Source organism: Salvelinus fontinalis, chromosome 7 (assembly GCF_029448725.1).
Source record: "Salvelinus fontinalis isolate EN_2023a chromosome 7, ASM2944872v1, whole genome shotgun sequence".
In the NCBI taxonomy this organism is placed as follows: Eukaryota; Metazoa; Chordata; class Actinopteri; order Salmoniformes; family Salmonidae; genus Salvelinus; species Salvelinus fontinalis.
This window is the reverse complement of record NC_074671.1, coordinates 66729484-66751206: the sequence shown is the minus strand read 5'-3', so window position 1 is coordinate 66751206 and position 21723 is coordinate 66729484. Positions and strand designations below refer to the sequence as shown.

Genomic DNA, 21723 nt, shown 5'->3' with positions numbered 1-21723 from the left:
ACATGGATGGATATTGTGAGGACCAGTCAACCAATAGCATTACCCTTCTCTCTGCAAAACATTCTTAGTTGCACCTGAGAAGATACAGTACATGTTTTGGTAAACAGAACAACTTTCCACTAGAGCAGGTGTAATTAGATCTCCTGATTATAGTTGAAGAATAAAACAAAGTAATGGAAGTGTCTTGGAGGTCTGGATTAGAATGTGAGGACACTAGAGGGTAGACTTCTCTAGAACAGGGTTTCCCAAACTCAGTCCTGGGGCCCTCCTGGGTGGATGTTTTGTTTTCTGCCCAAGCACTACACAGTTAATTAACATAACCAACTCATCAAGATTTGATTATTTGAATCAAACGACATTGAAATGACTCAAACCACATCGAAACTGTGTTGAAATTATAATGGACCTACATTTATAGTCTCTTCACTCTGTCCAGCTTGATGAAAGTCAAATAAAACCTAGACAGTCAGGGAGCCTGGAATATTCCAAAAGCATTGGATAGAGGACTATTTTTAGAAAATGTTGACTGTGAGGAAGTATAATATTTAAAATACAATGGGGGTCATCACTGTCGGCTCACCTGAAAGGTACCTTCTGAGAGCTGGATGGCACTGTAATCGCTACTCCTTCTTCCTCCTTCAAGGAACTCAGAATCACCTTACAGGAATTTGACTGGGTGAAATGGAGCTTCTACAATAAACAGAATAAACAGACACACAATGAACAAGCAGAATATACACGGGCTTTGTATATGTACATACATGTACATACACTTTTTTGGTTACTACATTATTCCATATGTATTATTTCATAGTTTTAATGTCTTCACCATTATTCTACAATGTATTAAAACTAAAGAAAAACCCTTGAATGAGTAGGTGTTCTAAAACTTTTGACCGGTAGTGTATGTAGACACAAACAGAAAAGTTTAGGTCAAAAGTTTTAGAACACCTACTCATTCAAGGGTTTTTCTTTATTTTTACTATTTCCTACATTGTAGAATATTAGTAAAGACATCAAAACTGTCTTGGCTGTCTGCCAACCCCCATGTGTGAAAGTTTGTTGCTGTTTGAAAGACATTGTACACAGAGCAAAGCAGAAACTTAATCCGTTGCCTTACCATGTTCCAGATGTCTTGCAAGGTGAGTGCCCTCTCTCTCACACTCCCCCAGCATGTACAGCTGCCCTGTTTTTTTCTGGCTATTTTTTCTGGCATGCCTGCTTTCTTCCTCAGCCTTTCAGACCTCCCTCTGACATGCCTGTTTTAATTTGGAGACAGGTCAAAAAGCATTAAACATTCATGGAAATTTAGCTAGCTAGCTTGCTGTTGCTAGCTAATTTGTCCTGGGATATAAACATTGGGTTGTTATTTTACCTGAAATACACAAGGTCCTCTACTCTGACAATTAATCCACAGATAAGAGGGTAAACCGAGTTAGTTTATAGTAATCTCTCCTCCTTCAGTCTTCTTCTTCATTGGACTTTATATGGTGGTTGGTAACCAACTTCAAGGTGCATTACCACAACCAACTGGACTGGAGTGTGGACCTCAGTTCATCTTTCAATCACCCACGTGGGTATATGCTCCTAAAAACCAATGAGGAGATGGGAGAGGTGGGACTTGCAGCGCGTCAAGCGTCACAAATAGAACCAAATTCTATTTTAGCGCCTGGCTACACAGACGCTGGTTGACGAGCACAAGCATTTTGGATGCAATGATTGAATAACATCAGTGGCGACCCGTCATTCTCTGCCCCACCTGTTTTGAGCCCCAAATAATTTTCAGCAAAAAGAAATACAAATAAAATATATGTACTTTTTGTGAGGCTTGCGGAGCGTTGCGCTGTAATTGGCTCAGTGTTCTGTCACTCATGGGGACACTACGTCACTGCCAAATCTAAGGGTAGACTTGAAAATTCTATCCCCTTGTGTGCTGCTGTAGAGTTACAGAAGAAGTGCCCATCCAAGAAGGCTCTAGGTCATTGGCCACAGATAAAATGACATCACCTCACGTTGATGGGGCGGCAGGGTAGCCTAGTGGTTAGAGCGTTGGACTAGTACTCGAAAGGTTGCAAGATTGAATCCCCGAGCTGACAAGGTACAAATCTGTTGTTCTGCTCCTGAACAAGGCAGTTAACCCACTGTTCCTAGGCCGTCATTGAAAATAAGAATTTGTTCTTAACTTCTTATGGCTGGGGGCACTTGGATGAATAAGGTGCCCAGAGTAAACTGCCTGCTACTCAGTCCCAGTTGCTAATATATAATATATATTTTCTATCCAAATATTATTAGTATATTTGGATAGAAAACACTCTGAAGTTTCTAAAACTGTTTGAATGATATCTGTGAGTATAACATATGGTAGGCAAAAACCTAGAGAAAATATCCAACCAGGAAGTGGGAAATCTGAGGTTGGTCATTTTTCAACTCATTCCCTATTGAAGATACAGTGGGATATTGGTCATGTTGCACTTCCTAAGGCTTTCACTAGATGTCAACAGTCTTTAGAACCTTGTTTGATGCTTCTACTGTGAAGTGAGGCCGAATGAGAGGGGAATGAGTCAGAAACCTGGCAGAGAGACACGAGCTCGTGACGCGCGTTCATGTGAAAGTTACCTCGCGTTCCATTGCTTTTCTACAGACAAATGAATTCTCTGGTTGGAACATTGTGGAAGATTTATGTTAAAACATCCTAAAGATTGATTCTATACTTCATTTGACATGTTTCTACGGACTGTAACGGAACTTTTGGACTTTTCATCTGCTCGTGAGTCATGAAGTTAGATTACTTGGCTGAACGCGCTAACAACAAGAAGGAATTTGGACATAAATATGGACATTATCGAACAAAACAAACATTTATTGTGGAACTGGGATTCCTGGGAGTGCATTCTGATGAAGATCATCAAAGGTAAGTGAATATTTATAATGTTACTTCTAACTTCTGTTGACTGCACAATATGGCGGATATATTTTTGGCTTGTTTGGGCTCTGAGCGCCGTACTCAGATTATTGCATGGTTTGCTTTTTCCGTAAAGCTTTTTTGAAATCTGACACAGCAGTTGCATTAAGGAGAAGTGTATCTAAAGTTCCATGTATAACACTTGTATTTTCATCAACATTTATAATGAGTATTTCTGTAAATTGATGTGGCTCTCTGCAAAATCACTGGATGTTTTTGGAACTACTGAACATAACACGTCAATGTATACTGATATTTTTCTATATAAATATGAACTTTATCGAACAAAACATACATGTATTGTGTGACATGAAGTCCTATGAGTGTCATCGGATGAAGATCATCAACGGTTAGTGATTCATTCTATCTCTATTTCTGATTTTTGTGACTCCTCTCTTTGGCTGGAAAAATGGCTGTGTTTTTCTGTGACTTGGCTCTGACCTAACATAATCGTTTGTGGTGCTTTCGCTGTAAAGCCTATTTGAAATCGGACACTGTGGTGGGATTAACAAGAAGTGTATCTTTAAAATGGTGTGAAATACTTGTATGTCTGAGGAATTTTAATTATGGGATTTCTGTTGTTTTAAATTTGGCGCCTTGCACTTTCACTGGCTGTTGTCATATCGATCCCGTTAGCGGGATCTCAGCCATAATGACTTTCCTAGTTAAATAAAGGTAAAATAAAAAATAAAATAAAAATATCTACAGTATTTTTGATTGGACTGATGTCAACATCATACTTTCAAAATCTTATCTAGCAGTCATCATCATGAATCAAGTTGACAATCTACTGGCAAATCATTTTTAATCCTTGTCATATGAAAGGAAATAATGAAGAGAAATTAAAGATAAAACGTATCAGTGCTCATTAGCCATTGGACATCAACATTACACAACAAGTTGGAAATCGCAAAGTCATCAATGAGCGGTTTGGAATGTGAGTTCACAACAACTGGGAACTCGGGAAAAATTAGCTACGACTGGGAAAATACGTTTTAAACTTTCATCCAACTCGGAATTGTAAATCGGGAACTGTGATCTATTACTAGAGCTACGAACTGAAGATCACTGACATCATCATGATTCAAAAAAAAATTCCTGAGTTCCCAGTTGTCTTCAAAGCACCATAAATCCAGATAATTCCAAACTTTAAGTTTGATGACCGCAGCTCCACCCTCCTGTTCAAGTGAGCACAGCACAACAAGGTGAGTCCAAAAATGTGTTGCATGCTGCTGCATAAATTATGTAATATGCCAGGGAGATATGTATACTGTAGCTAAGAAAATAATACTAAGTGTATGTTGTGTAGTAAGCTGTTAATAGCCCATGAGGCTCACCCTAATAATTTGGTCTATTTTTACCTCTTACTGTTTTTGAGAAATGTAATCATCTGTTACGGCTGTCGTAAGAAGAGGACCAAGGTGCAGCGTGGTGAGTTTACATGTTCTTTATTTAGACAAGACGCCGAACAAAAACAATAAAACACTACAAAAACAAACCGTGAAGCTCAAAGGCAAAGTGCCCTAATCAAAGTCAACTTCCCACAAAGACAGGTGGGAAAAAGGATACCTAAGTATGGTTCCCAATCAGAGACAATGATAGACAGCTGTCCCTGATTGAGAACCATACCCAGCCAAAACATAGAAATAGAAAATCATAGAACACATAGAATCACAAAACATAGAATGCCCACCCCAACTCACGCCCTGACCAAAACAAAATAGAGACATAAAAAGGATCTCTAAGGTCAGGGCGTGACATCATCGAATATTGTAAGAGCTTTCATTGTCTGCTTATATGCCCCCTTTATTTATCCTACGGTTCTGACTTGGTGTACAGAGAGAACACCTTAAGAATGGCCCATGTTCTGAATTCTGTCGCTGTACATTTCAAAAGTGCTGAACAAATAGTTATATTGACTACGTCCGTCCTAGCTCACTCATCGAAACAACGTATTGCCTCTTATTCGCTTGTTGTCCCTTTATGCCACAGTGTGTCCATATCAATTGTCAGAAGAAACCACATTTGTTTAAGCAAGTCAGCCATATCAGCTATGTTTTTTTAAAAGGCAGTAAATGAGGCTGAATGAACTGTTTCGCTGCCAAGGCTAAGCTGATAGCCAGGTGTAGCAGTGGTAAGGTGTTGGGACTGATGTTGGGACAGCTTTAAGTAGGCACTAACAGTTTGTGGGCACTGTTTGTCACCATTATAGTGCAATTAATGTATTGTTTAGTGTTTTGTTGTATAATGGCTTTGCTGGGATGAATACCATATTTTTTTTGCCCTACCAAGATTTACATGCTAAAATCGCCTCTGAATAACATGTGTAAATGTACTGCTGTGTGGTCAGCATGTCAGCCTTTCAGACCTCCCTCTGACATTCCTGCTTTCTTCCTCAGCCTTTTATACCTCTCTGACATTCCTGCTTTCTCAGCCTTTCAGACCTCCATCTGCACCACAGCACTAATGTGGATCTGCTTTCTTCCAGCTTGACCTGGTTGTGATCCCAGACTCAGCCTGTCTTGGTTTACCGACCCACCAAAATCAGAGTGTTGAAGCCGTTCCCTCCGCCTGCCCTAGCGTTCTGACCTTGATCTCTTCCTGGCGAACCCTCTCATCCTTGCTGTCCCACAACATCATAGCCTGACGTGCTTTTGTTAAATTGTACTCCTCTACCACGGATGTAATTGGCAGCTGCAGCCTGTGCTGTACAGGACGATGGAGCAGAAGCTTCTTAATCAACCTCGGCAATGACCAAATGTGGCCCACTATGATGATGTTTTGACACCCCTGGGCTACACTGTCTAAAGCCATTTTCTGAGAGATTGTGTAAAATAATGTTTTTTTTTTACTAAGAATACTGGAACAAACATTTCTATTCTCACTAAGAATAATGGAACAAACATGCTTAAAACAGAATAATCAGATTTATTCAAAACAGTCAACTTTCATAAAGAACACATGTACATAAAGTATTTACAAACATGTGCATAGCCCAAAAATTGGACAATAACACTTTTGATACATAAATGGTGTGTGTATTACTATAGGCAATAATGGAGGTCTATGAGATATTGACAGAGGTTGAACTTGCAGCCAATCAATTAGATGCTTTATACAATCTGAGTAAGAAGGCAGACAATCAAATGTAAATGAAATTAAACATAACTTTTGTTTACCATATTTTATCATGCCATTTAGTAAAATGATCATGTGGTTTTCATTATTGGACATAGTTTTACACAAACATTCAAAGATGGTTAAAAACCAGGACGTGAACGATAACAAAACGGGAACCTGATTAATCACACATGTTCAGGACTAAATGTGTATAAAATGGGATATTACATGACTGTACAATGTTGTTGACCTCAAACATAATTTTGGTATCATGAAATTACTAATATCTTGTTATTTATTAATTTGAGGAACTCTTGAAAAATATGCTCTACCAGGAGGTTGAGTTGCCCATTAAAGGAATGCTATTTAGACAAAGCTAGCTATTATGGACAATGGAGAAACATTGTTGTGGGATTTTTTTATCTGTGCAAATATACATATATTTTCATATTCATACCAGTATTTAAAGTCTGCCTGTTATCTTCAATTTATTTCACAAATGTTTTCAGGACATGTAACTTTACAGGTATTACGAGCATATAAACAGTAAACATTAATGTGTATATATTTGAATACCCATATATTGACACACAACTATATCAGTCATCATTTATCTTGGCCTGTCTTCCATTATAAGTAACCGAAGCAGACATGACGTTAATTAATGTACCATTTTTCAGATGATTTAAAAAGCATATGTAAAATCCAATACAAAATTAGTTTAACCTAATTGGGCAACTGAACAGGCTGGTTGAGATTTTAGCAATCAAATACACATTATTTATGGCCTATATTAAGGTTAAATACACATATTTTTCAGAAGAAAAAAAATGATGTGGCAGTTAAAGGGTTAATGTGTTGACAGCAGTGTCCAGCTGTGTGTAGGATTCAACCTTTTCTTTGTGCTTGCCTCGCCAAAGACTGAATCTCTTGGTGTGAAGTGGGATTTCAACACTAGAGACAGATTTCAAAGCATCTGCCATCATTTTCTTGACAATTGCTGTTCTTACTGTGAACAGAATGAAAATCTGCAAGCCCTGTGGAGCGAAAACAAAAACAACAAAGACATTATCAAGTATTTTCAGGAACACACAAGGACAAACAAAAGGTAGTGTTTCAATAAAGACCAGCTCAATTTATTTATGTTTAGTATGAGTCTAATTTTCAATCATGTCTGGTTTCTGTGGTACAATAGTACACTAGTATTTATAGATTACATTTTAGTCATTTAGCAGACGCTCTTATCCAGCGTGACTTACAGTAGTGAGTGCATACATTTACTACCTGAGTGGTGGTGAGTACACAGAAGGAGATGTTGAGTATGGTGTACATGGTCTGGTTCTGTGTAATGAGCAACAGATAGCCCAGGATCCAGGAGAGACCGAGTACCACAGCCAGAGAAAAGCTACTGAGGAACTTCTTCTTCATCGATGTGTGTCTTGTACTGGGAAACATAACCAACATACTTAGAATGCTGTAATGCTGTTGTATAATAACACTGTGCTTCCATTGACTGAGTGGGTTAGTGCACGGCGATCACTACATTTGATGATTTTCTTACTAACGGCAATGAATAATAATAGAATAATAATACATTTGATTTATTACAAGCTTTTAATGGAAAGACAATAAAACATTAACAAGCATGTAAATCAAGACATCTTAATGAATACAACTTTGTACTTTGTGCCTCCAAAATGCCCCCAATTAATGTTACCTGGTTAAATTTGGGTTGGTCTTGCCTGTTGTGACTGCAAAACATGCCAACACCACTGTGTTGAAGATAAGCATGGACGCCACAGGGATCAGGAACCCCCAAAACATTGGCAGCTTGAAGTCAAAGTTCCCCTTTGGATCGAGGGCAGCAAGCCAGCAACTGAGATGTCAAATTAATGAGTTAGAGAGTGGGACAATGTGACAGACAAAACAGAACACCTGTTATTTGAGTAACGTGGTATGAAGTAAACAAGAAACCTTTGAACGAAATAGAACATTATTTTAATAACTTATGTTTGAACCTTTTTATATTGCTATTGGCCAATTATTAGCATACATTACAAAACATGCATACGAACATTGATAGGGATAACCTTTTACAGCATGAGTTATAAAATGTTATAAAGCAATTACCCCACTTGAATTTATATTGAACCTATTATACAATAACCACTGAAGATGAAGTAAATTGCAGTACAGCGCAGCACAGTACTCAGGTGTAATACGGGTAGTGTAGTACAGTAGAGTAAGATATAGTATAGAACAGTAGAGCACAGTACACAACAGCAAAGTATAATATAGTACAGAGAAGTAGTCCAGTAGTAATATAGTACAGTATCGACTCACAATTCCTCCTGCCTGTAACCCAGTGGATCATCCACTCTGTAACTAATTCCTAAGGTGAGGGCCACCACAACCGCAGGCAGTCCTAAAATACAGAATGTTGTTATTGCCTGGTAGATTTGCATGCAGCCATATACAGAGTATATACACTACACATACAGTGGGGAGAACAAGTATTTGATGCACTGCAGATTTTGCAGGTTTTCCTACTTACAAAGCATGTAGAGGTCTGTAATTTTTATCATAGGTACACTTCAACTGTGAGAGACGGAATCTAAAACAAAAATCCAGAAAATCACATTGTATGATTTTAAAGTAATGAATTGCATTTCATTGCATGACATAAGTATTTGATCACCTACCACCCAGTAAGAATTGCGGCTCTCACAGACCTGTTCATTTTTCTTTAAGAAGCCCTCCTGTTCTCCACTCATTACCTGTATTAACTGCACCTGTTTGAACTCGTTACCTGTAGAAAAGACACCTGTCCACACACTCAATCAAACAGACTCCAACCTCTCCACAATGGCCAAGACCAGAGAGCAGTGTAAGGACATCAGGGATGAAATTGTAGACCTGCACAAGGCTGGGATGGGCTACAGGACAATAGGCAAGCAGCTTGGTGAGAAGGCAACAACTGTTGGCGCAATTATTCGAAAATTGAAGAAGTTCAAGATGACGGTCAATCACCCTCGGTCTGGGGCTCCATGCAAGATCTCACCTCGTGGGGCATCAGTAATCATGAGGAAGGTGAGGGATCAGCCTAGAACTACACGGCAGGACCTGGTCAATGACCTGAAGAGAGCTGGGACCACAGTCTCAAAGAAAACCATTAGTAACACACTACGCCGTCATGGATTAAAATCCTGCAGCGCACGCAAGGTCCCCCTGCTCAAGCCAGCACATGTCCAGGCTCGTCTGAAGTTTGCCAATGACCATCTGGATGATCCAGAGGAGGAATGGGAGAAGGTCATGGGGTCTGATGAGACAAATAGAGCTTTTTGGTCTAAACTCCACTCGCCGTGTTTGGAGGAAGAAGAAGGATGAGTACAACCCCAAGAACACCATCCCAACCGTGAAGCATGGAGGTGGAAACATCATTCTTTGGGGATGCTTTTCTGCAAAGGGGACAGGACGACTGCACCGTATTGAGGGGAGGATGGATGGGGCCATGTATCACGAGATGTTGGCCAACAACCTCCTTCCCTCAGTAAGAGCATTGAAGATGGGTCGTGGCTGGGTCTTCCATCATGACAACAACCCGAAACACACAGCCAGGGCAACTAAGGAGTGGCTCTGTAAGAAGCATCTCAAGGTCCTGGAGTGGCCTAGCCAGTCTGAACCCAATAGAAAATCTTTGGAGGGAGCTGAAAGTCCGTATTGCCCAGCGACAGCCCCGAAACCTGAAGGATCTGGAGAAGGTCTGTATGGAGGAGTGGGCCAAAATCCCTGCTGCAGTGTGTGCAAACCTGGTCAAGAACTACAGGAAACGTATGATCTCTGTAATTGCAAACAAAGGTTTCTGTACCAAATATTAAGTTCTGCTTTTCTGATGTATCAAATACTTATATCATGCAATAAAATGCAAATTAATTACTTAAAAATCATACAATGTGATTTTCTGGATTTTTGTTTTAGATTCCGTCTCTCACAGCTGAAGTGTACCTATGATAAAAATGACAGACCTCTACATGCTTTATAAGTCGGCAGTGTATCAAATACTTGTTCTCCCCACTGTACATGCTCTAAAGACATAACATCACTATACAAGTTGCTTTTAAGTTCTATTTCAGGCTTATTATCTAACATTAGATAAAATATCTCCTAGCATTAGTTTTGGTTCAAGGAGCCAAGGGCTAATGTCAGCCAAAGCTTCAGAAACAACAAAATACTTTATTTTTCTCCATGCTGTCCTACCCCATCCGATGGCCACAGTATAGGCTGTGAACTGTGACTGGCTGGTGGCCAGGCTGTTTCTGATCATCAGGAAGACATGTGTGGCGTACAGCGTGTTCCAGGTGAACGTCCCCAACAGGAAGTACTGCAGCAGGACTGCCACTGCAGTACAGGGCCCTCTGTCCCGCTCTGTGTGTGTGTCGGACGGGGGGAGAATGTTGTCCTCCTGTATTTCAGGTTTGTCCAGCTGTTTATGAGGGTTGTCCACTCCCAACATGAAGAGGAGGGTGAAGATCAGGAGACACATGCAGACGCTCACTAAGAGGACTGTTGGGTTGGTTTTGCGTGATTTCCTGAAGATAGGTGATAGACAACACTATGTTAGGGAAGTTATAAGTGTAGTTATGGATGTGTTGGTTCATTAATAGTGGGTTTTATAATAGTTTCACCTATCAAGTCCTGTTGGATCAGACAAAGGGCTTCTTTACACTATTGAGATGCACCCAATATTTTGAATTGGTTCTGGAACCCTGTAGGATCTTACCTGGTTGCGATCTGGAATGTTATTGTATATTTTGAATTGGTTCTGGAACCCTGTAGGATCTTACCGGGTAACGATCTGGAATGTTATTGTATATTTTGAATTGGTTCTGGAACCCTCTAGGATCTTACCGGGTAACGATCTGGAATGTTATTGTATATTTTGAATTGGTTCTGGAACCCTGTAGGATCTTACCTGGTTGCGATCTGGAATGTTATTGTTAAACTCAACCCAATGATGGACATGGAACATCCCAATATGGTGATCCAGTTTAGCGCCTCAGCGTATTTCAAATCCCTCCTGAATGACTGTAGAAAAAAACAAAAAACATATATTTCAAACACTCTGTTTCTGTCTCAGTCATACTGTATAAAGTCATCACTCTCATGTGTCTGGATATGCTGGGGTAAACCATAGGTCAGCGGTTCCAACACTAGGGGTCGCCTGATATTAAAATGGGGTTGCAGGAGAATATCCAAAATCCTGCAACAAAAAAATATATATATACAGTATATAAAATAATGAGTGTCTTTATTTCTCGAAATCACTGTAATGTGGATAACCTTAAAAATCTAAATGAAAATGATTCAAATGTAACACATAAAAATCAACCAGAGAGCGCCCTTAGATCGTGGGAAAAGGCCGCACTTGACCGCTGCCCTTGAATTATTCCCACTTGAGGTGACCACATTTAAAATACAAAAATGCGAGACAACAGGAGAATTTGCGGGACAGTGTAACCTACCCTGTACCTAACTTCAAAATAGGCCAATGCATCATCCCTGTCAATCATGAATGATAATTCTTCATGTTTTCCCAGTGAAATGTCCAAACTGCGTCTGATTGCCAATCGTTTGATCTCAATCAGATTCATGAGAATATGCATATATTCTTGAGTTACTGTTTCATGCACAAATTAGAGCAGATGGTGTTAAACTATATAGCCTTCATTAATTTTTTTCAATCAAAGCACTTTCTGCCAAGTGCCATGATCATTTTTTGGGACTATTCATCTAACCATCCTAAATCTCATGAGGTGGTGTTTTTAGTGTAATAGTAACGTTATACTATGCTATTATATTTGATTCTGTTTTGTAGAATACTAAATAATTATTATGTGATCTTCCAAGATATTGATTCAGCTTTTTTATACAATGGCTGGGTCTGATCCTGAATGCTGATTGGTTAAAACTGCATTCCAGCCGGTGTCTATTCCACACGTTATCACAGACTAAATCTATGACGTTAAAATGCCTATTTACTCTGTTCCATCTGACTGTGCAATCCACTATCTCATCAGCCCAGCCAATCAATGTATAAACTTGATCTCCACTATAAAAAGCATCTAGCTATTATCTCACATTTCTTTTTGTTTTCTACATTGTAGATTTGACAGGGAGGCAACGTTTCTCAGCCAGTTGAAATCATGAATCAGCTGGCATCATTTTTATGGATATATACAAAGAAATGTCAATTGGTAAAAGTTCAAACAAAACAAAGTGCAGCTAATTTGCAGTCTTTCCAGCTTCAGTTTGAAGTGATTGTGTTTGCTGTGTTGTTGTTGGCTAGCTCCTCTAAACAACAGTGTCCTGACTAGTGAGCACATTTTCTATGCCAGGCGAAATTGCATCCAAATAAATGTCACTAGAAAACAGCTTAAATAAATGCAAATGCAGCTACTTTGCTGTTGTTTTGGCTGCAATTTTTGACGTGACTGTAAGTTACTAATACAAGACTAGTAAAGGCCCAATGCACTATTGTTGAGGAAATATTTATAATTATTTTCACATTTTTCAGGGGGTGCTGCACCTTCAGCACCCTACTTTCCACTGCTATGCCTATATCTTCAGTCTAATATGGCTACTCACTTACTTTTCTAGCTCTTCATCAGAAGCTTTTTGAAGTAGTTAGGCCTAAATGTCCTCTCCGAGTTTAGTCTGTCTGAAAAGTTTTGAGAAATATTGGTTGATGATAGGCCTAGGTTTCATCTTGTGCTGAGCAGAATATCAGATCTCAACACTGATTGGAGAAAAGTCTTTAACATCACCATGGCTGTAAGCTACCACATCCTTATGATATACAAGTATGTCATAGCGCAACGGGACTGCAAGAGACAGGTTGGAATATCTGACTGAATACGGGACAAAGACAGGTTTTTTCTAAATTGGTGGTGGTGTTTGAATTTGTGGATAAAATGTGGGACGTGATTGTTTGGTTGCGGGACAAAGGTCCAAAATGCAGGACCGGGACATGTGGTCACCCTATTCCCATGGTGAATGGCTAGGCCCACTACTGTATGAAACCACACACTATTTCAGGTATATTACCGCAACAATAAATATGGTGAAAACAAGGTGTGGGGAGGCACAGAAACTCACATCAATACCTTTCTCTGATAACACTGTGAAACTAAGAATTGATGCTATAGCTAGCAATCAATAGGAAACTGACTGAACCATTCAATAACTCCTCAGCTTTCCAAATGGATGTTAGTTGTGAGGGTCGAGATGCCCATTCATTTATTTTTGTTCGCTACATGTCGAGGATGTTATTCACAAGGACATATTGTTCTGTCTTATGATTTTCGAGCATGAAACTGCACAGAGGATGTTCAGTGTGCTGCGTGACTATACTGACGAAAACAGATTCCATAGGATTGAATGGTGGGCAACAAAAAAAACGGACTTTGCTGACTTTCTGTGTAATGAAAAGAAATGTGTGGCACTGCCTATGCAGAGGTCATATTAGGGAAACTGAACGCAAGCATGCAGGAGAAATACTAAAATATTCTAACATTCTGCAGATAAGTGACGGTGGATTCAGAGGAGTAAATGTCTTATTGGAAAGAAATCCGTTTGAGTGTGATCCTGACTTAGTCAACATGCCGGGAAGTGACATTGAAAAGTTGATCGACCCCTCATATGACCGAATGCTGCAGAGAACGCATTTTGGTTCCTGACTCAAAGGGAATAAATACCCAGCTGTCTCCCTCTGAGTATTAAAACCAGTGGTGGGCCGTCAGGGCCAGCAAGTCCTTCTCTGCTGGCCTAAACATCATCAGAATATATATATTTTTAAAATATATTTTCCCACAAATATGTATTAAATTATTCCCCAGAGTAAGAATTATACTCTTCATTTCATAGCTTTCCTCTTGGTTGCACTGCTTCCAGCCCCAGGTTGAGATTTGGACAGCTGGTCTTAATTTTAGATCTTTTATCCAATCATATTCAGACATCATGTGTTGCCAGGGGTCTAAAATCTGCCCTCAGGCCTTCAGAATCAACAGTGCGGGCGCTTGTAGCTTAAAGTGAATGGAAATTAAAATTTAGTGTCAACCAATCAGCTTTAGAGTTGGCTATTTTACGCCTGCTGGCTGGCTCTAGTGTTACACAGGAGCCAGCTAGCAGGCGTAGTGCGTGCACGTCTTTTGATTGGATTACCAATATTGAGAAGCAGGTCCTATGGGCAGGTCTATGCAGATCCTCAGAACTAGGAAACTGAATTTGATAAACAAATTAATTTGCGTACGAATAAGCTGTTGTTTTTTCAACCCACAATGGCGGAAGGAGGAGAAGATATCGATTTGGTCGAGGATATAATTATAACGCCATTCTCAAGACGAACTTTTCAAGAAAAGTTAGACATTGTAAGGAGAGGTCGCCCGACGCCGATGCTACAAAGCCTGTCACAGGCGGGAAAGGGGTTCGTTCGCCACTTTCAAAGTTCCAACTACGAGCGCTATCAATGGCTCACAGGCTCCGAGAAGCACTGCAAACTGTACTGCTGGGAATGTCTATTATTCGCAAGTGATCGATTTGGTGTTTGGAGCCACACTGGCTTTGCAAACTTGAGTTGTCTAACCAAGGCAGCAACGAGACACCAAAGTACGGCTGGGCACTTACAAGCAATGGTGCTTTTGAAAACTTTTGGGGACACCCGAGTGGATCTACAGCTCAATGAACAATCGTGCAGGGCAACGGAGCTGCACAATGAAAAGGTGAAGAAAAATAGCGAAATATTGAAAAGACTCATTGATTGTGTCATGTTTTTGGGTAAACAGGAACTTTCTTTTAGGGGAGACGATGAAAGTGCTGACTCCACAAACAAAGGGAACTACGTGGAGCTTCTTTCTTTTCTTTCTGAAAGCAACACAGATTTACAATACCACCTGTCCACTAACAAAGTGTTCATTGGGACGTCCGGCAAAATACAAAATGACCTAATTTATGCTATTGCTGAAGTGATGGGAGAAGAGATCAAAATGGAGATTAAATAAGCTCCCTTTGTTGCTGTTATGGTGGACGAGACAACAGATGTGGGAAATGCAGCACAGCTCTCACTCGTCCTGCGTTATGTGACGGACACAGGAGTCAAGGAGCGATTTATCCGATTTGAAGATTTGACAAGCGGCAAGCGAGCTGATGACATTGCCGCTCTTATTTTCCGTTTCTTGGAGGAAAATGAATGTAGCCTGGATAAAGTTGTGGCACAGTGTTTTGATGGCGCAGCAGTCATGGCATCTGGACTCAATGGGGTGCAGGCTAAAGTTAAGGAGAGGGCACCGATGGCCTTATTCATTCACTGCTGTGCACATCGACTAAATTTAGTACTGACTCAAGGAGCCTCAAAGCTTAAAGAGTGCAAGGTCTTCTTTGCCAACCTCAATGGCCTTGCAGCATTTTTCTCACGATCCCCTAAGCGCACGCAACTGCTGGATGACATCTGCAAGCGTGTCTTCCTAAGGTTGCACCAACGAGGTGGCAATATACATCTAGATTGGTCAATGCAGTCTTTGAAAAGAGAGTTGCCCTCAAGGAGCTGTTTAGCCACTTACTGGAACATCATGATGACCATGACGGGGATACTGTGCTTATGGCTGATGGATTTAATGCACGTTTGGATGATTTTGAGTTTTGTTTTTTGTTTGAAACATTCAATGGGATTTTTAATTATTCGGATGTGCTTTTTGGAATTCTACAGAAACAAACTTTGGATGTACAATTCTGCCTGACAAGGGTGAACGAGTTTTGTGACACAATTGAGCGAGAGAGGTGCAGGTTCAGTCAAATCTACGATGACACAGCCGCATCTCAAGTTCACCCAGCGCACGCAGAGGCCCAGCACAAGGAGACCCTCACACATACTATCAACAACTCCACAGCAATATTCTGGACAAAATTCTTTGCCAGATACGAAACAGGTTTCAAGACCACGAAAAATGTATGTTTCTCTCCCTCCTGGACCCCCACTTTCAGACCTACCGGAAAAAAATCCCGCAAACAGCCTTCTCCAGCTTAACAGAGAGTCACGGAACACTGTTCGACCTATCCAAGCTAAAAACAGAACTGACTGTAATGTATGCTATGACTGATTTTGAAGGGAAAAGTCCCTCTGATCTCCTTGATTTCCTTAAGCAGAAAAATCTGAATGAGGACATGGGGCAACTTTACACATTGGCATGTGTGACAGTGACTATCCCTATGTCCACGGCTTCTGTCAAGCGGTCATTCTCGGCCTTAAAGCGAATCAAAACGTATTCCAGAAATGCTACTGGACAGACTCGGCTTTCAGCATTAGCCTCCATGTCGATAGAAAATGACTTATTGGTGGAACTAAAACGCACAGATAGACTGTACAACAGAGTCATTGAAGTCTTCTTGAGGAAAGAAAGGAGGAAGGATTTTGTGTTCAAATAATCAGTCTTTGGTGAGTAGGCATACAATGCATGTTATTTTTTATTAAATGTGTATGTATGTTTCGCATTTGATTTCGTTAATATTAAATACCCTATATATTAACAAAATAAAATGGCAAATAGCCTATGTTGCAAATTATTTGTTTTCTTTCTTTTATTTTCAGTGAATAGTTATGTGTCTTTATCATCACGGTGAAACTGCTTTGGGTGCGACAATGCACTGTTTAGTGAACACACTGTATTTATTTTTCGGGGGACTTAAAGCTCAAAGTTTGTGGACCAGAAATGGATAGAAGAAGAATATTAATATAACTCTGTTGCACTCGACTATGTTCTTGACTAATTTGCTAAACGACTACCGCCCCGTAGCACTCACTTCCGTCATCATGAAGTGCTTTGAGAGACTAGTCAAGGACCATATCACCTCCACCCTACCGGACACCCTAGACCCACTCCAATTTGCTTACCGACCCAATAGGTCCACAGACGACGCAATCGCAACCACACTGCACACTGCCCTAACCCATCTGGACAAGAGGAATACCTATGTGAGAATGCTGTTCATCGACTACAGCTCAGCATTTAACACCATAGTACCCTCCAAACTCGTCATCAAGCTCGAGACCCTGGGCCTCGACCCCGCCCTGTGCAACTGGGTCCTGGACTTCCTGACGGGCCGCCCCCAGGTGGTGAGGGTAGGTAACAACATCTCCACCCCGCTGATCCTCAACACTGGGGCCCCACAAGGGTGCGTTCTGAGCCCTCTCCTGTACTCCCTGTTCACCCACGACTGCGTGGCCATGCACGCCTCCAACTCAATCAAGTTTGCGGACGACACTACAGTGGTAGGCTTGATTACCAACAACGACGAGACGGCCTACAGGGAGGAAGTGAGGGCCCTCGGAGTGTGGTGTCAGGAAAATAACCTCACACTCAACGTCAACAAAACAAAAGAGATGATTGTGGACTTCAGGAAACAGCAGAGGGAGCTCCCCCCTATCCACATCGACGGGTCAGTAGTGGAGAAGGTGGAAAGTTTTAAGTTCCTCGGTGTACACATCACGGACAAACTGAATTGGTCCACCCACACAGACAGCGTTGTGAAGAAGGCGCAGCAGCGCCTCTTCAACCTCAGGAGGCTGAAGAAATTCGGCTTGTCACCAAAAGCACTCACAAACTTCTACAGATGCACAATCGAGAGCATCCTGTCGGGCTGTATCACCGCCTGGTACGGCAACTGCTCCGCACACAACCGTAAGGCTCTCCAGAGGGTAGTGAGGTCGGCAGAACGCATCACCCGGGGCAAACTACCTGCCCTCCAGGACACCTACACCACCCGATGTCACAGGAAGGCCATAAAGATCATCAAGGACAACAACCACCCAAGCCACTACCTGTTCACCCCGCTATCATCCAGAAGGCGAGGTCAGTACAGGTGCATCCAAGCAGGGACCGAGAGACTGAAAAACAGCTTCTATCTCAAGGCCATCAGACTGTTAAACAGCCACCACTAACATTTAGCGGCCGCTGCCAACAAACTGACTCAGCTCCAGCCACCTTAAAAATGGGAATTGATGGAAATTATGTAAAAATGTACCACCAGCCACTTTAAACACCCTACATTACACATCTCTTATGTATATGTATATACTGTACTCTATATCATCTACTGCATCTTGCCATCTTTATGTAATACATGTACCACTAGCCACTTTAAACTATGCCACTTTATGTTTAAATACCCTACAGTACTCATTTCATAGGTATATACCGTACTCTATACCATCTACTGCACCTTGCCTATGCCGTCTGTACCATCACTCATTCATATATCTTTATGTACATATTAGTAGTTGCGGAATTGTTAGGTTAGATTACTTGTTGTTATTACTGCATTGTCGGAACCAGAAGCACAAGCATTTCGCTACACTCGCATTAACATCTGCTAACCATGTGTATGTGACTAATAAATTTGATTTGATTTGATTTGATTTAGTTGAACTGTACTGTATTGTACTCTTCCCCTGCAATTCTCTGAATAAAAATGTCAATTTCAAGGTGACGCAACGCCTGGTTATACTGTGTTTCTGTAATAAGAGGTGGATTAATTCGGGTGGGACTGTGTAGGACCTCACTGAAGGCCCAGGCCCCAGGCCCACGGCACGCTACTGATTAAAACTCATGGTACCCCTTGACAGCTCATATCTGTGCGCGGCTGGAAATAGTGTACTAGTCTGCATTAAAACCTAAGAAGACAAGCAGAAACACTGTTAAAATGTTTTGCAATTGACTGCCATAGCCCTGAATAAAAAGTAAACATTGGCTCTTAATTACTACAAAACATGAAAGTGTTATGTTCTGTTAATTACTGATGTCCCCTTTAAGAACGGAGCACCCTTGGTCATGCGCAGTGTTGCTCTATGTTGTTCTTGTAAATAAACTTCAGTTAGTGTTAAACACGGCTGCTAGAATCTTGACTAGAACCAAAAAATGTGATCATATTACTCCAATGCTAGCCTCCCTACACTGGCTTCCTGTTAAGGCTAGGCCTGATTTCAAGGTTTTACTGCTAACCTAAAAAGCTTTACATGGGCTTGCTCCTACCTATCTTTCCGATTTGGTTCAGCCGTACATACCTACACGTACGCTACGGTCACAAGACGCAGGCCTCTAAATTGTTCCGAATTTCTAAGCAAACAGCTGGAGGCAGGGCTTTCTCCTATAGAGCTCCATTTTTATGGAATGGTCTGCCTACCCATGTGAGAGACGCACACTCTGTCTCAACCTTTAAGTCTTTATTGAAGACTCATCTCTTCAGTAGGTCCTATGATTGAGTGTAATCTGGCCCAGGGGTGTGAAGGGGAACAGAAAGGCACTGGAGCGACAAACCACCCTTGCTGTCTCTGCCTGGCGGGTTCCCCTCTCTCCAATGGGATTATCTTGGGGGCCTTGAGCCCTAGGACCATGCCTCAGGACTACCTGGCCTGATGACTCCTTACTGTCCACAGTCCACCTGGTCGTGCTGCTGCTGCTCCAGTTTCAACTGTTCTGCCTGCGGCTATGGAACCCTGACTTGTTCACCGGACCTGCTGTTTGACTCTCTCTCTCTCTACCGCACCTGCTGTCTCAAACGGTGTCTGATTGGCTATGAAAAGCCAACTGACATTTACTCCTGAGGTGCAGACCTGTTGCACCCTCTACAACTACTGTGATTATTATTATTTGACCCTGCTGGTCATCTATGAACGTTTGAACATCTTGGCCATGTTCTGTTATAATCTCCACCCGGCACAGCCAGAAGAGGACTGGCCACCCCTCAGAGCCTGGTTCCTCTCTAGGTTTCTTCCTAGGTTCTGGCCTTTCTAGGGATTTTTTCCTAACCATCGTGCTTCTTCATCTGCATTGCTTGCTGTTTGTGGTTTTAGGCTGGGTCTCTGTACAGCACTTTGTGACATCGCCTGATGTAAAAGGGCTTTATAAAAAAAATTGATTGATACTTGTACCAACTAGCTTTAGTAAATGTGAAGCTCCAGTTCACTTCCTTGTATTCAGTCTTTCTTAATACATACATTAGTAATAAGAGCTAAGACACTACAATGGCGACAAGGATGATTACCTACATTGTGCATCGCGAATGCAGACGGGGCTCGTAGAAAGAGAGGAACATTTCAACCCTGTAGCGCAACAACCAGTGATGACGAGGGGAGTGCAGATCAAAGACCCGCAGAGCCGGAGGTAAAGAGAATGGATAGCATCGAGTTTGATGACACGCAAGAAAAGGAGGCAATTTACATTGAACATCTGGACCAATACTTCATTGCAAACAACATTGTACCAGTGCTGTTGAGTTTGATTGGCCCCAAAACGTACAGTTTGCTAAGAGATCTGACTGCCTCTCTGAAGCCCTCCAATAAAACATTCACAGAGATTGTGGAGATATTGCAAAATCACCTAAACCACTCCTGATCGCGGAACGTTTTCATTTCCACAAGAGACACCAGAATGAGGGGAGGGTGTTAGTTTCTTCAACTCTGCTACATATGTACTGTCTGAGCGTTGCCAGTTTGGAGAGAACCTAAATTACACATTAAGGGAAAGATTTGTTTATGGACTGAAACATGAACACATTCAGAAATGTTTGCTCACAGAATCAGATCTCATTTTTGCAAAGGCTGCAAATTGCAAATTGCTGTAGCTATGGAAATCGCGACCAAAGATGCAATTGAGTTGCATAAATACTGTCCTCCTCTCACAAACTTGCCTGCACAAGTTCTCACGCAGTCGACAGCACCCCCGTGTGGCCTAAAAATGCAACAGGGATGGTCAGAGCAGAGGACTGCCTTTTCAAAGACAAAATAGAAGGGGGACGTTCAAAGAACATGCAGAGCAAATTACAGTCACAACAGGAAAACTGAGAAAGTGAAAAGGCCTGTGAATGCACTAGCAGAGAACAGTGGCAGTGATTCAGTTGAACAATTCATTGGTACAATGGATTTAAACACAGTGACTTCTCCCAGCAGTAGCGCAATATCGGTGACACCAGATATCGAAGGCACACCCCTCAAAATGGAGCTGGACACAGGATCTGCAGTGTCTATAATTTCCACAACTGTCTACAATGAGCACTTCAAGGATATCAAGCTGAAGAACACAAATGTGTTGCTGAAGACCTACTCAGGAGAGAGATTGAGTCCAATGGGGGCGTTGCAGGTCAGGGTGAGCTATGGGGGGCAAACACAGCAGTTACAGCTGTATGTGGTGCCTGGAACTGACCCCCTATTTGTTCGCAGGGAATGGCTGTCTAAAATAAAGCTGAACTGGTGTGACTTGAAAATGCTCCACACATCCCAGCCTAAAAGGAAAGGCACAAACCAAACACTGGAACACTTGCTGAAGAAATATGCCACCGTTTTCAGTGATCAGATGGCAACAGTAAAAGGCTTCACAGCCAAACTCGTACTGGGAGAGGATGCAACCCAAAATTCTGCAAAGCCAGATCTGTTCCATACTCCCTGAGACCAAAGGTGGAAGCGGAAATGGAACGCTTGCAAGATACAGGAATCCTGACGAAAGTGGACAGAAGCGAATGGGCCACGCCCATTGTTCCTATTGTAAGGAAAAATGGGTGTGTTAACTGTGAAGGCTTACCTGCAGCTACCGGTTGAA

The 21723-nt window shown here is 41.5% G+C and overlaps 1 protein-coding gene across 1 annotated transcript in view; it reads right to left on the bottom strand.

Annotated features, from left to right (window-relative positions):
- Nucleotides 1-5870: 5870 nt before the first annotated feature.
- The window catches only part of LOC129860004 (adhesion G-protein coupled receptor G7-like), a 28774-nt gene continuing 12921 nt past the window's right edge, over nucleotides 5871-21723 (bottom strand). Inside the window, exons 11-16 of the mRNA XM_055930315.1 lie at nucleotides 11055-11167; nucleotides 10340-10671; nucleotides 8426-8507; nucleotides 7800-7958; nucleotides 7367-7526; nucleotides 5871-7119 (exon numbers count right to left, since the gene is read on the bottom strand). Of these exons, the coding sequence (XP_055786290.1) occupies nucleotides 6925-7119; nucleotides 7367-7526; nucleotides 7800-7958; nucleotides 8426-8507; nucleotides 10340-10671; nucleotides 11055-11167 (1041 nt within the window). The 3' untranslated portion in view covers nucleotides 5871-6924. The remainder of the gene's footprint in view (nucleotides 7120-7366; nucleotides 7527-7799; nucleotides 7959-8425; nucleotides 8508-10339; nucleotides 10672-11054; nucleotides 11168-21723) is intronic.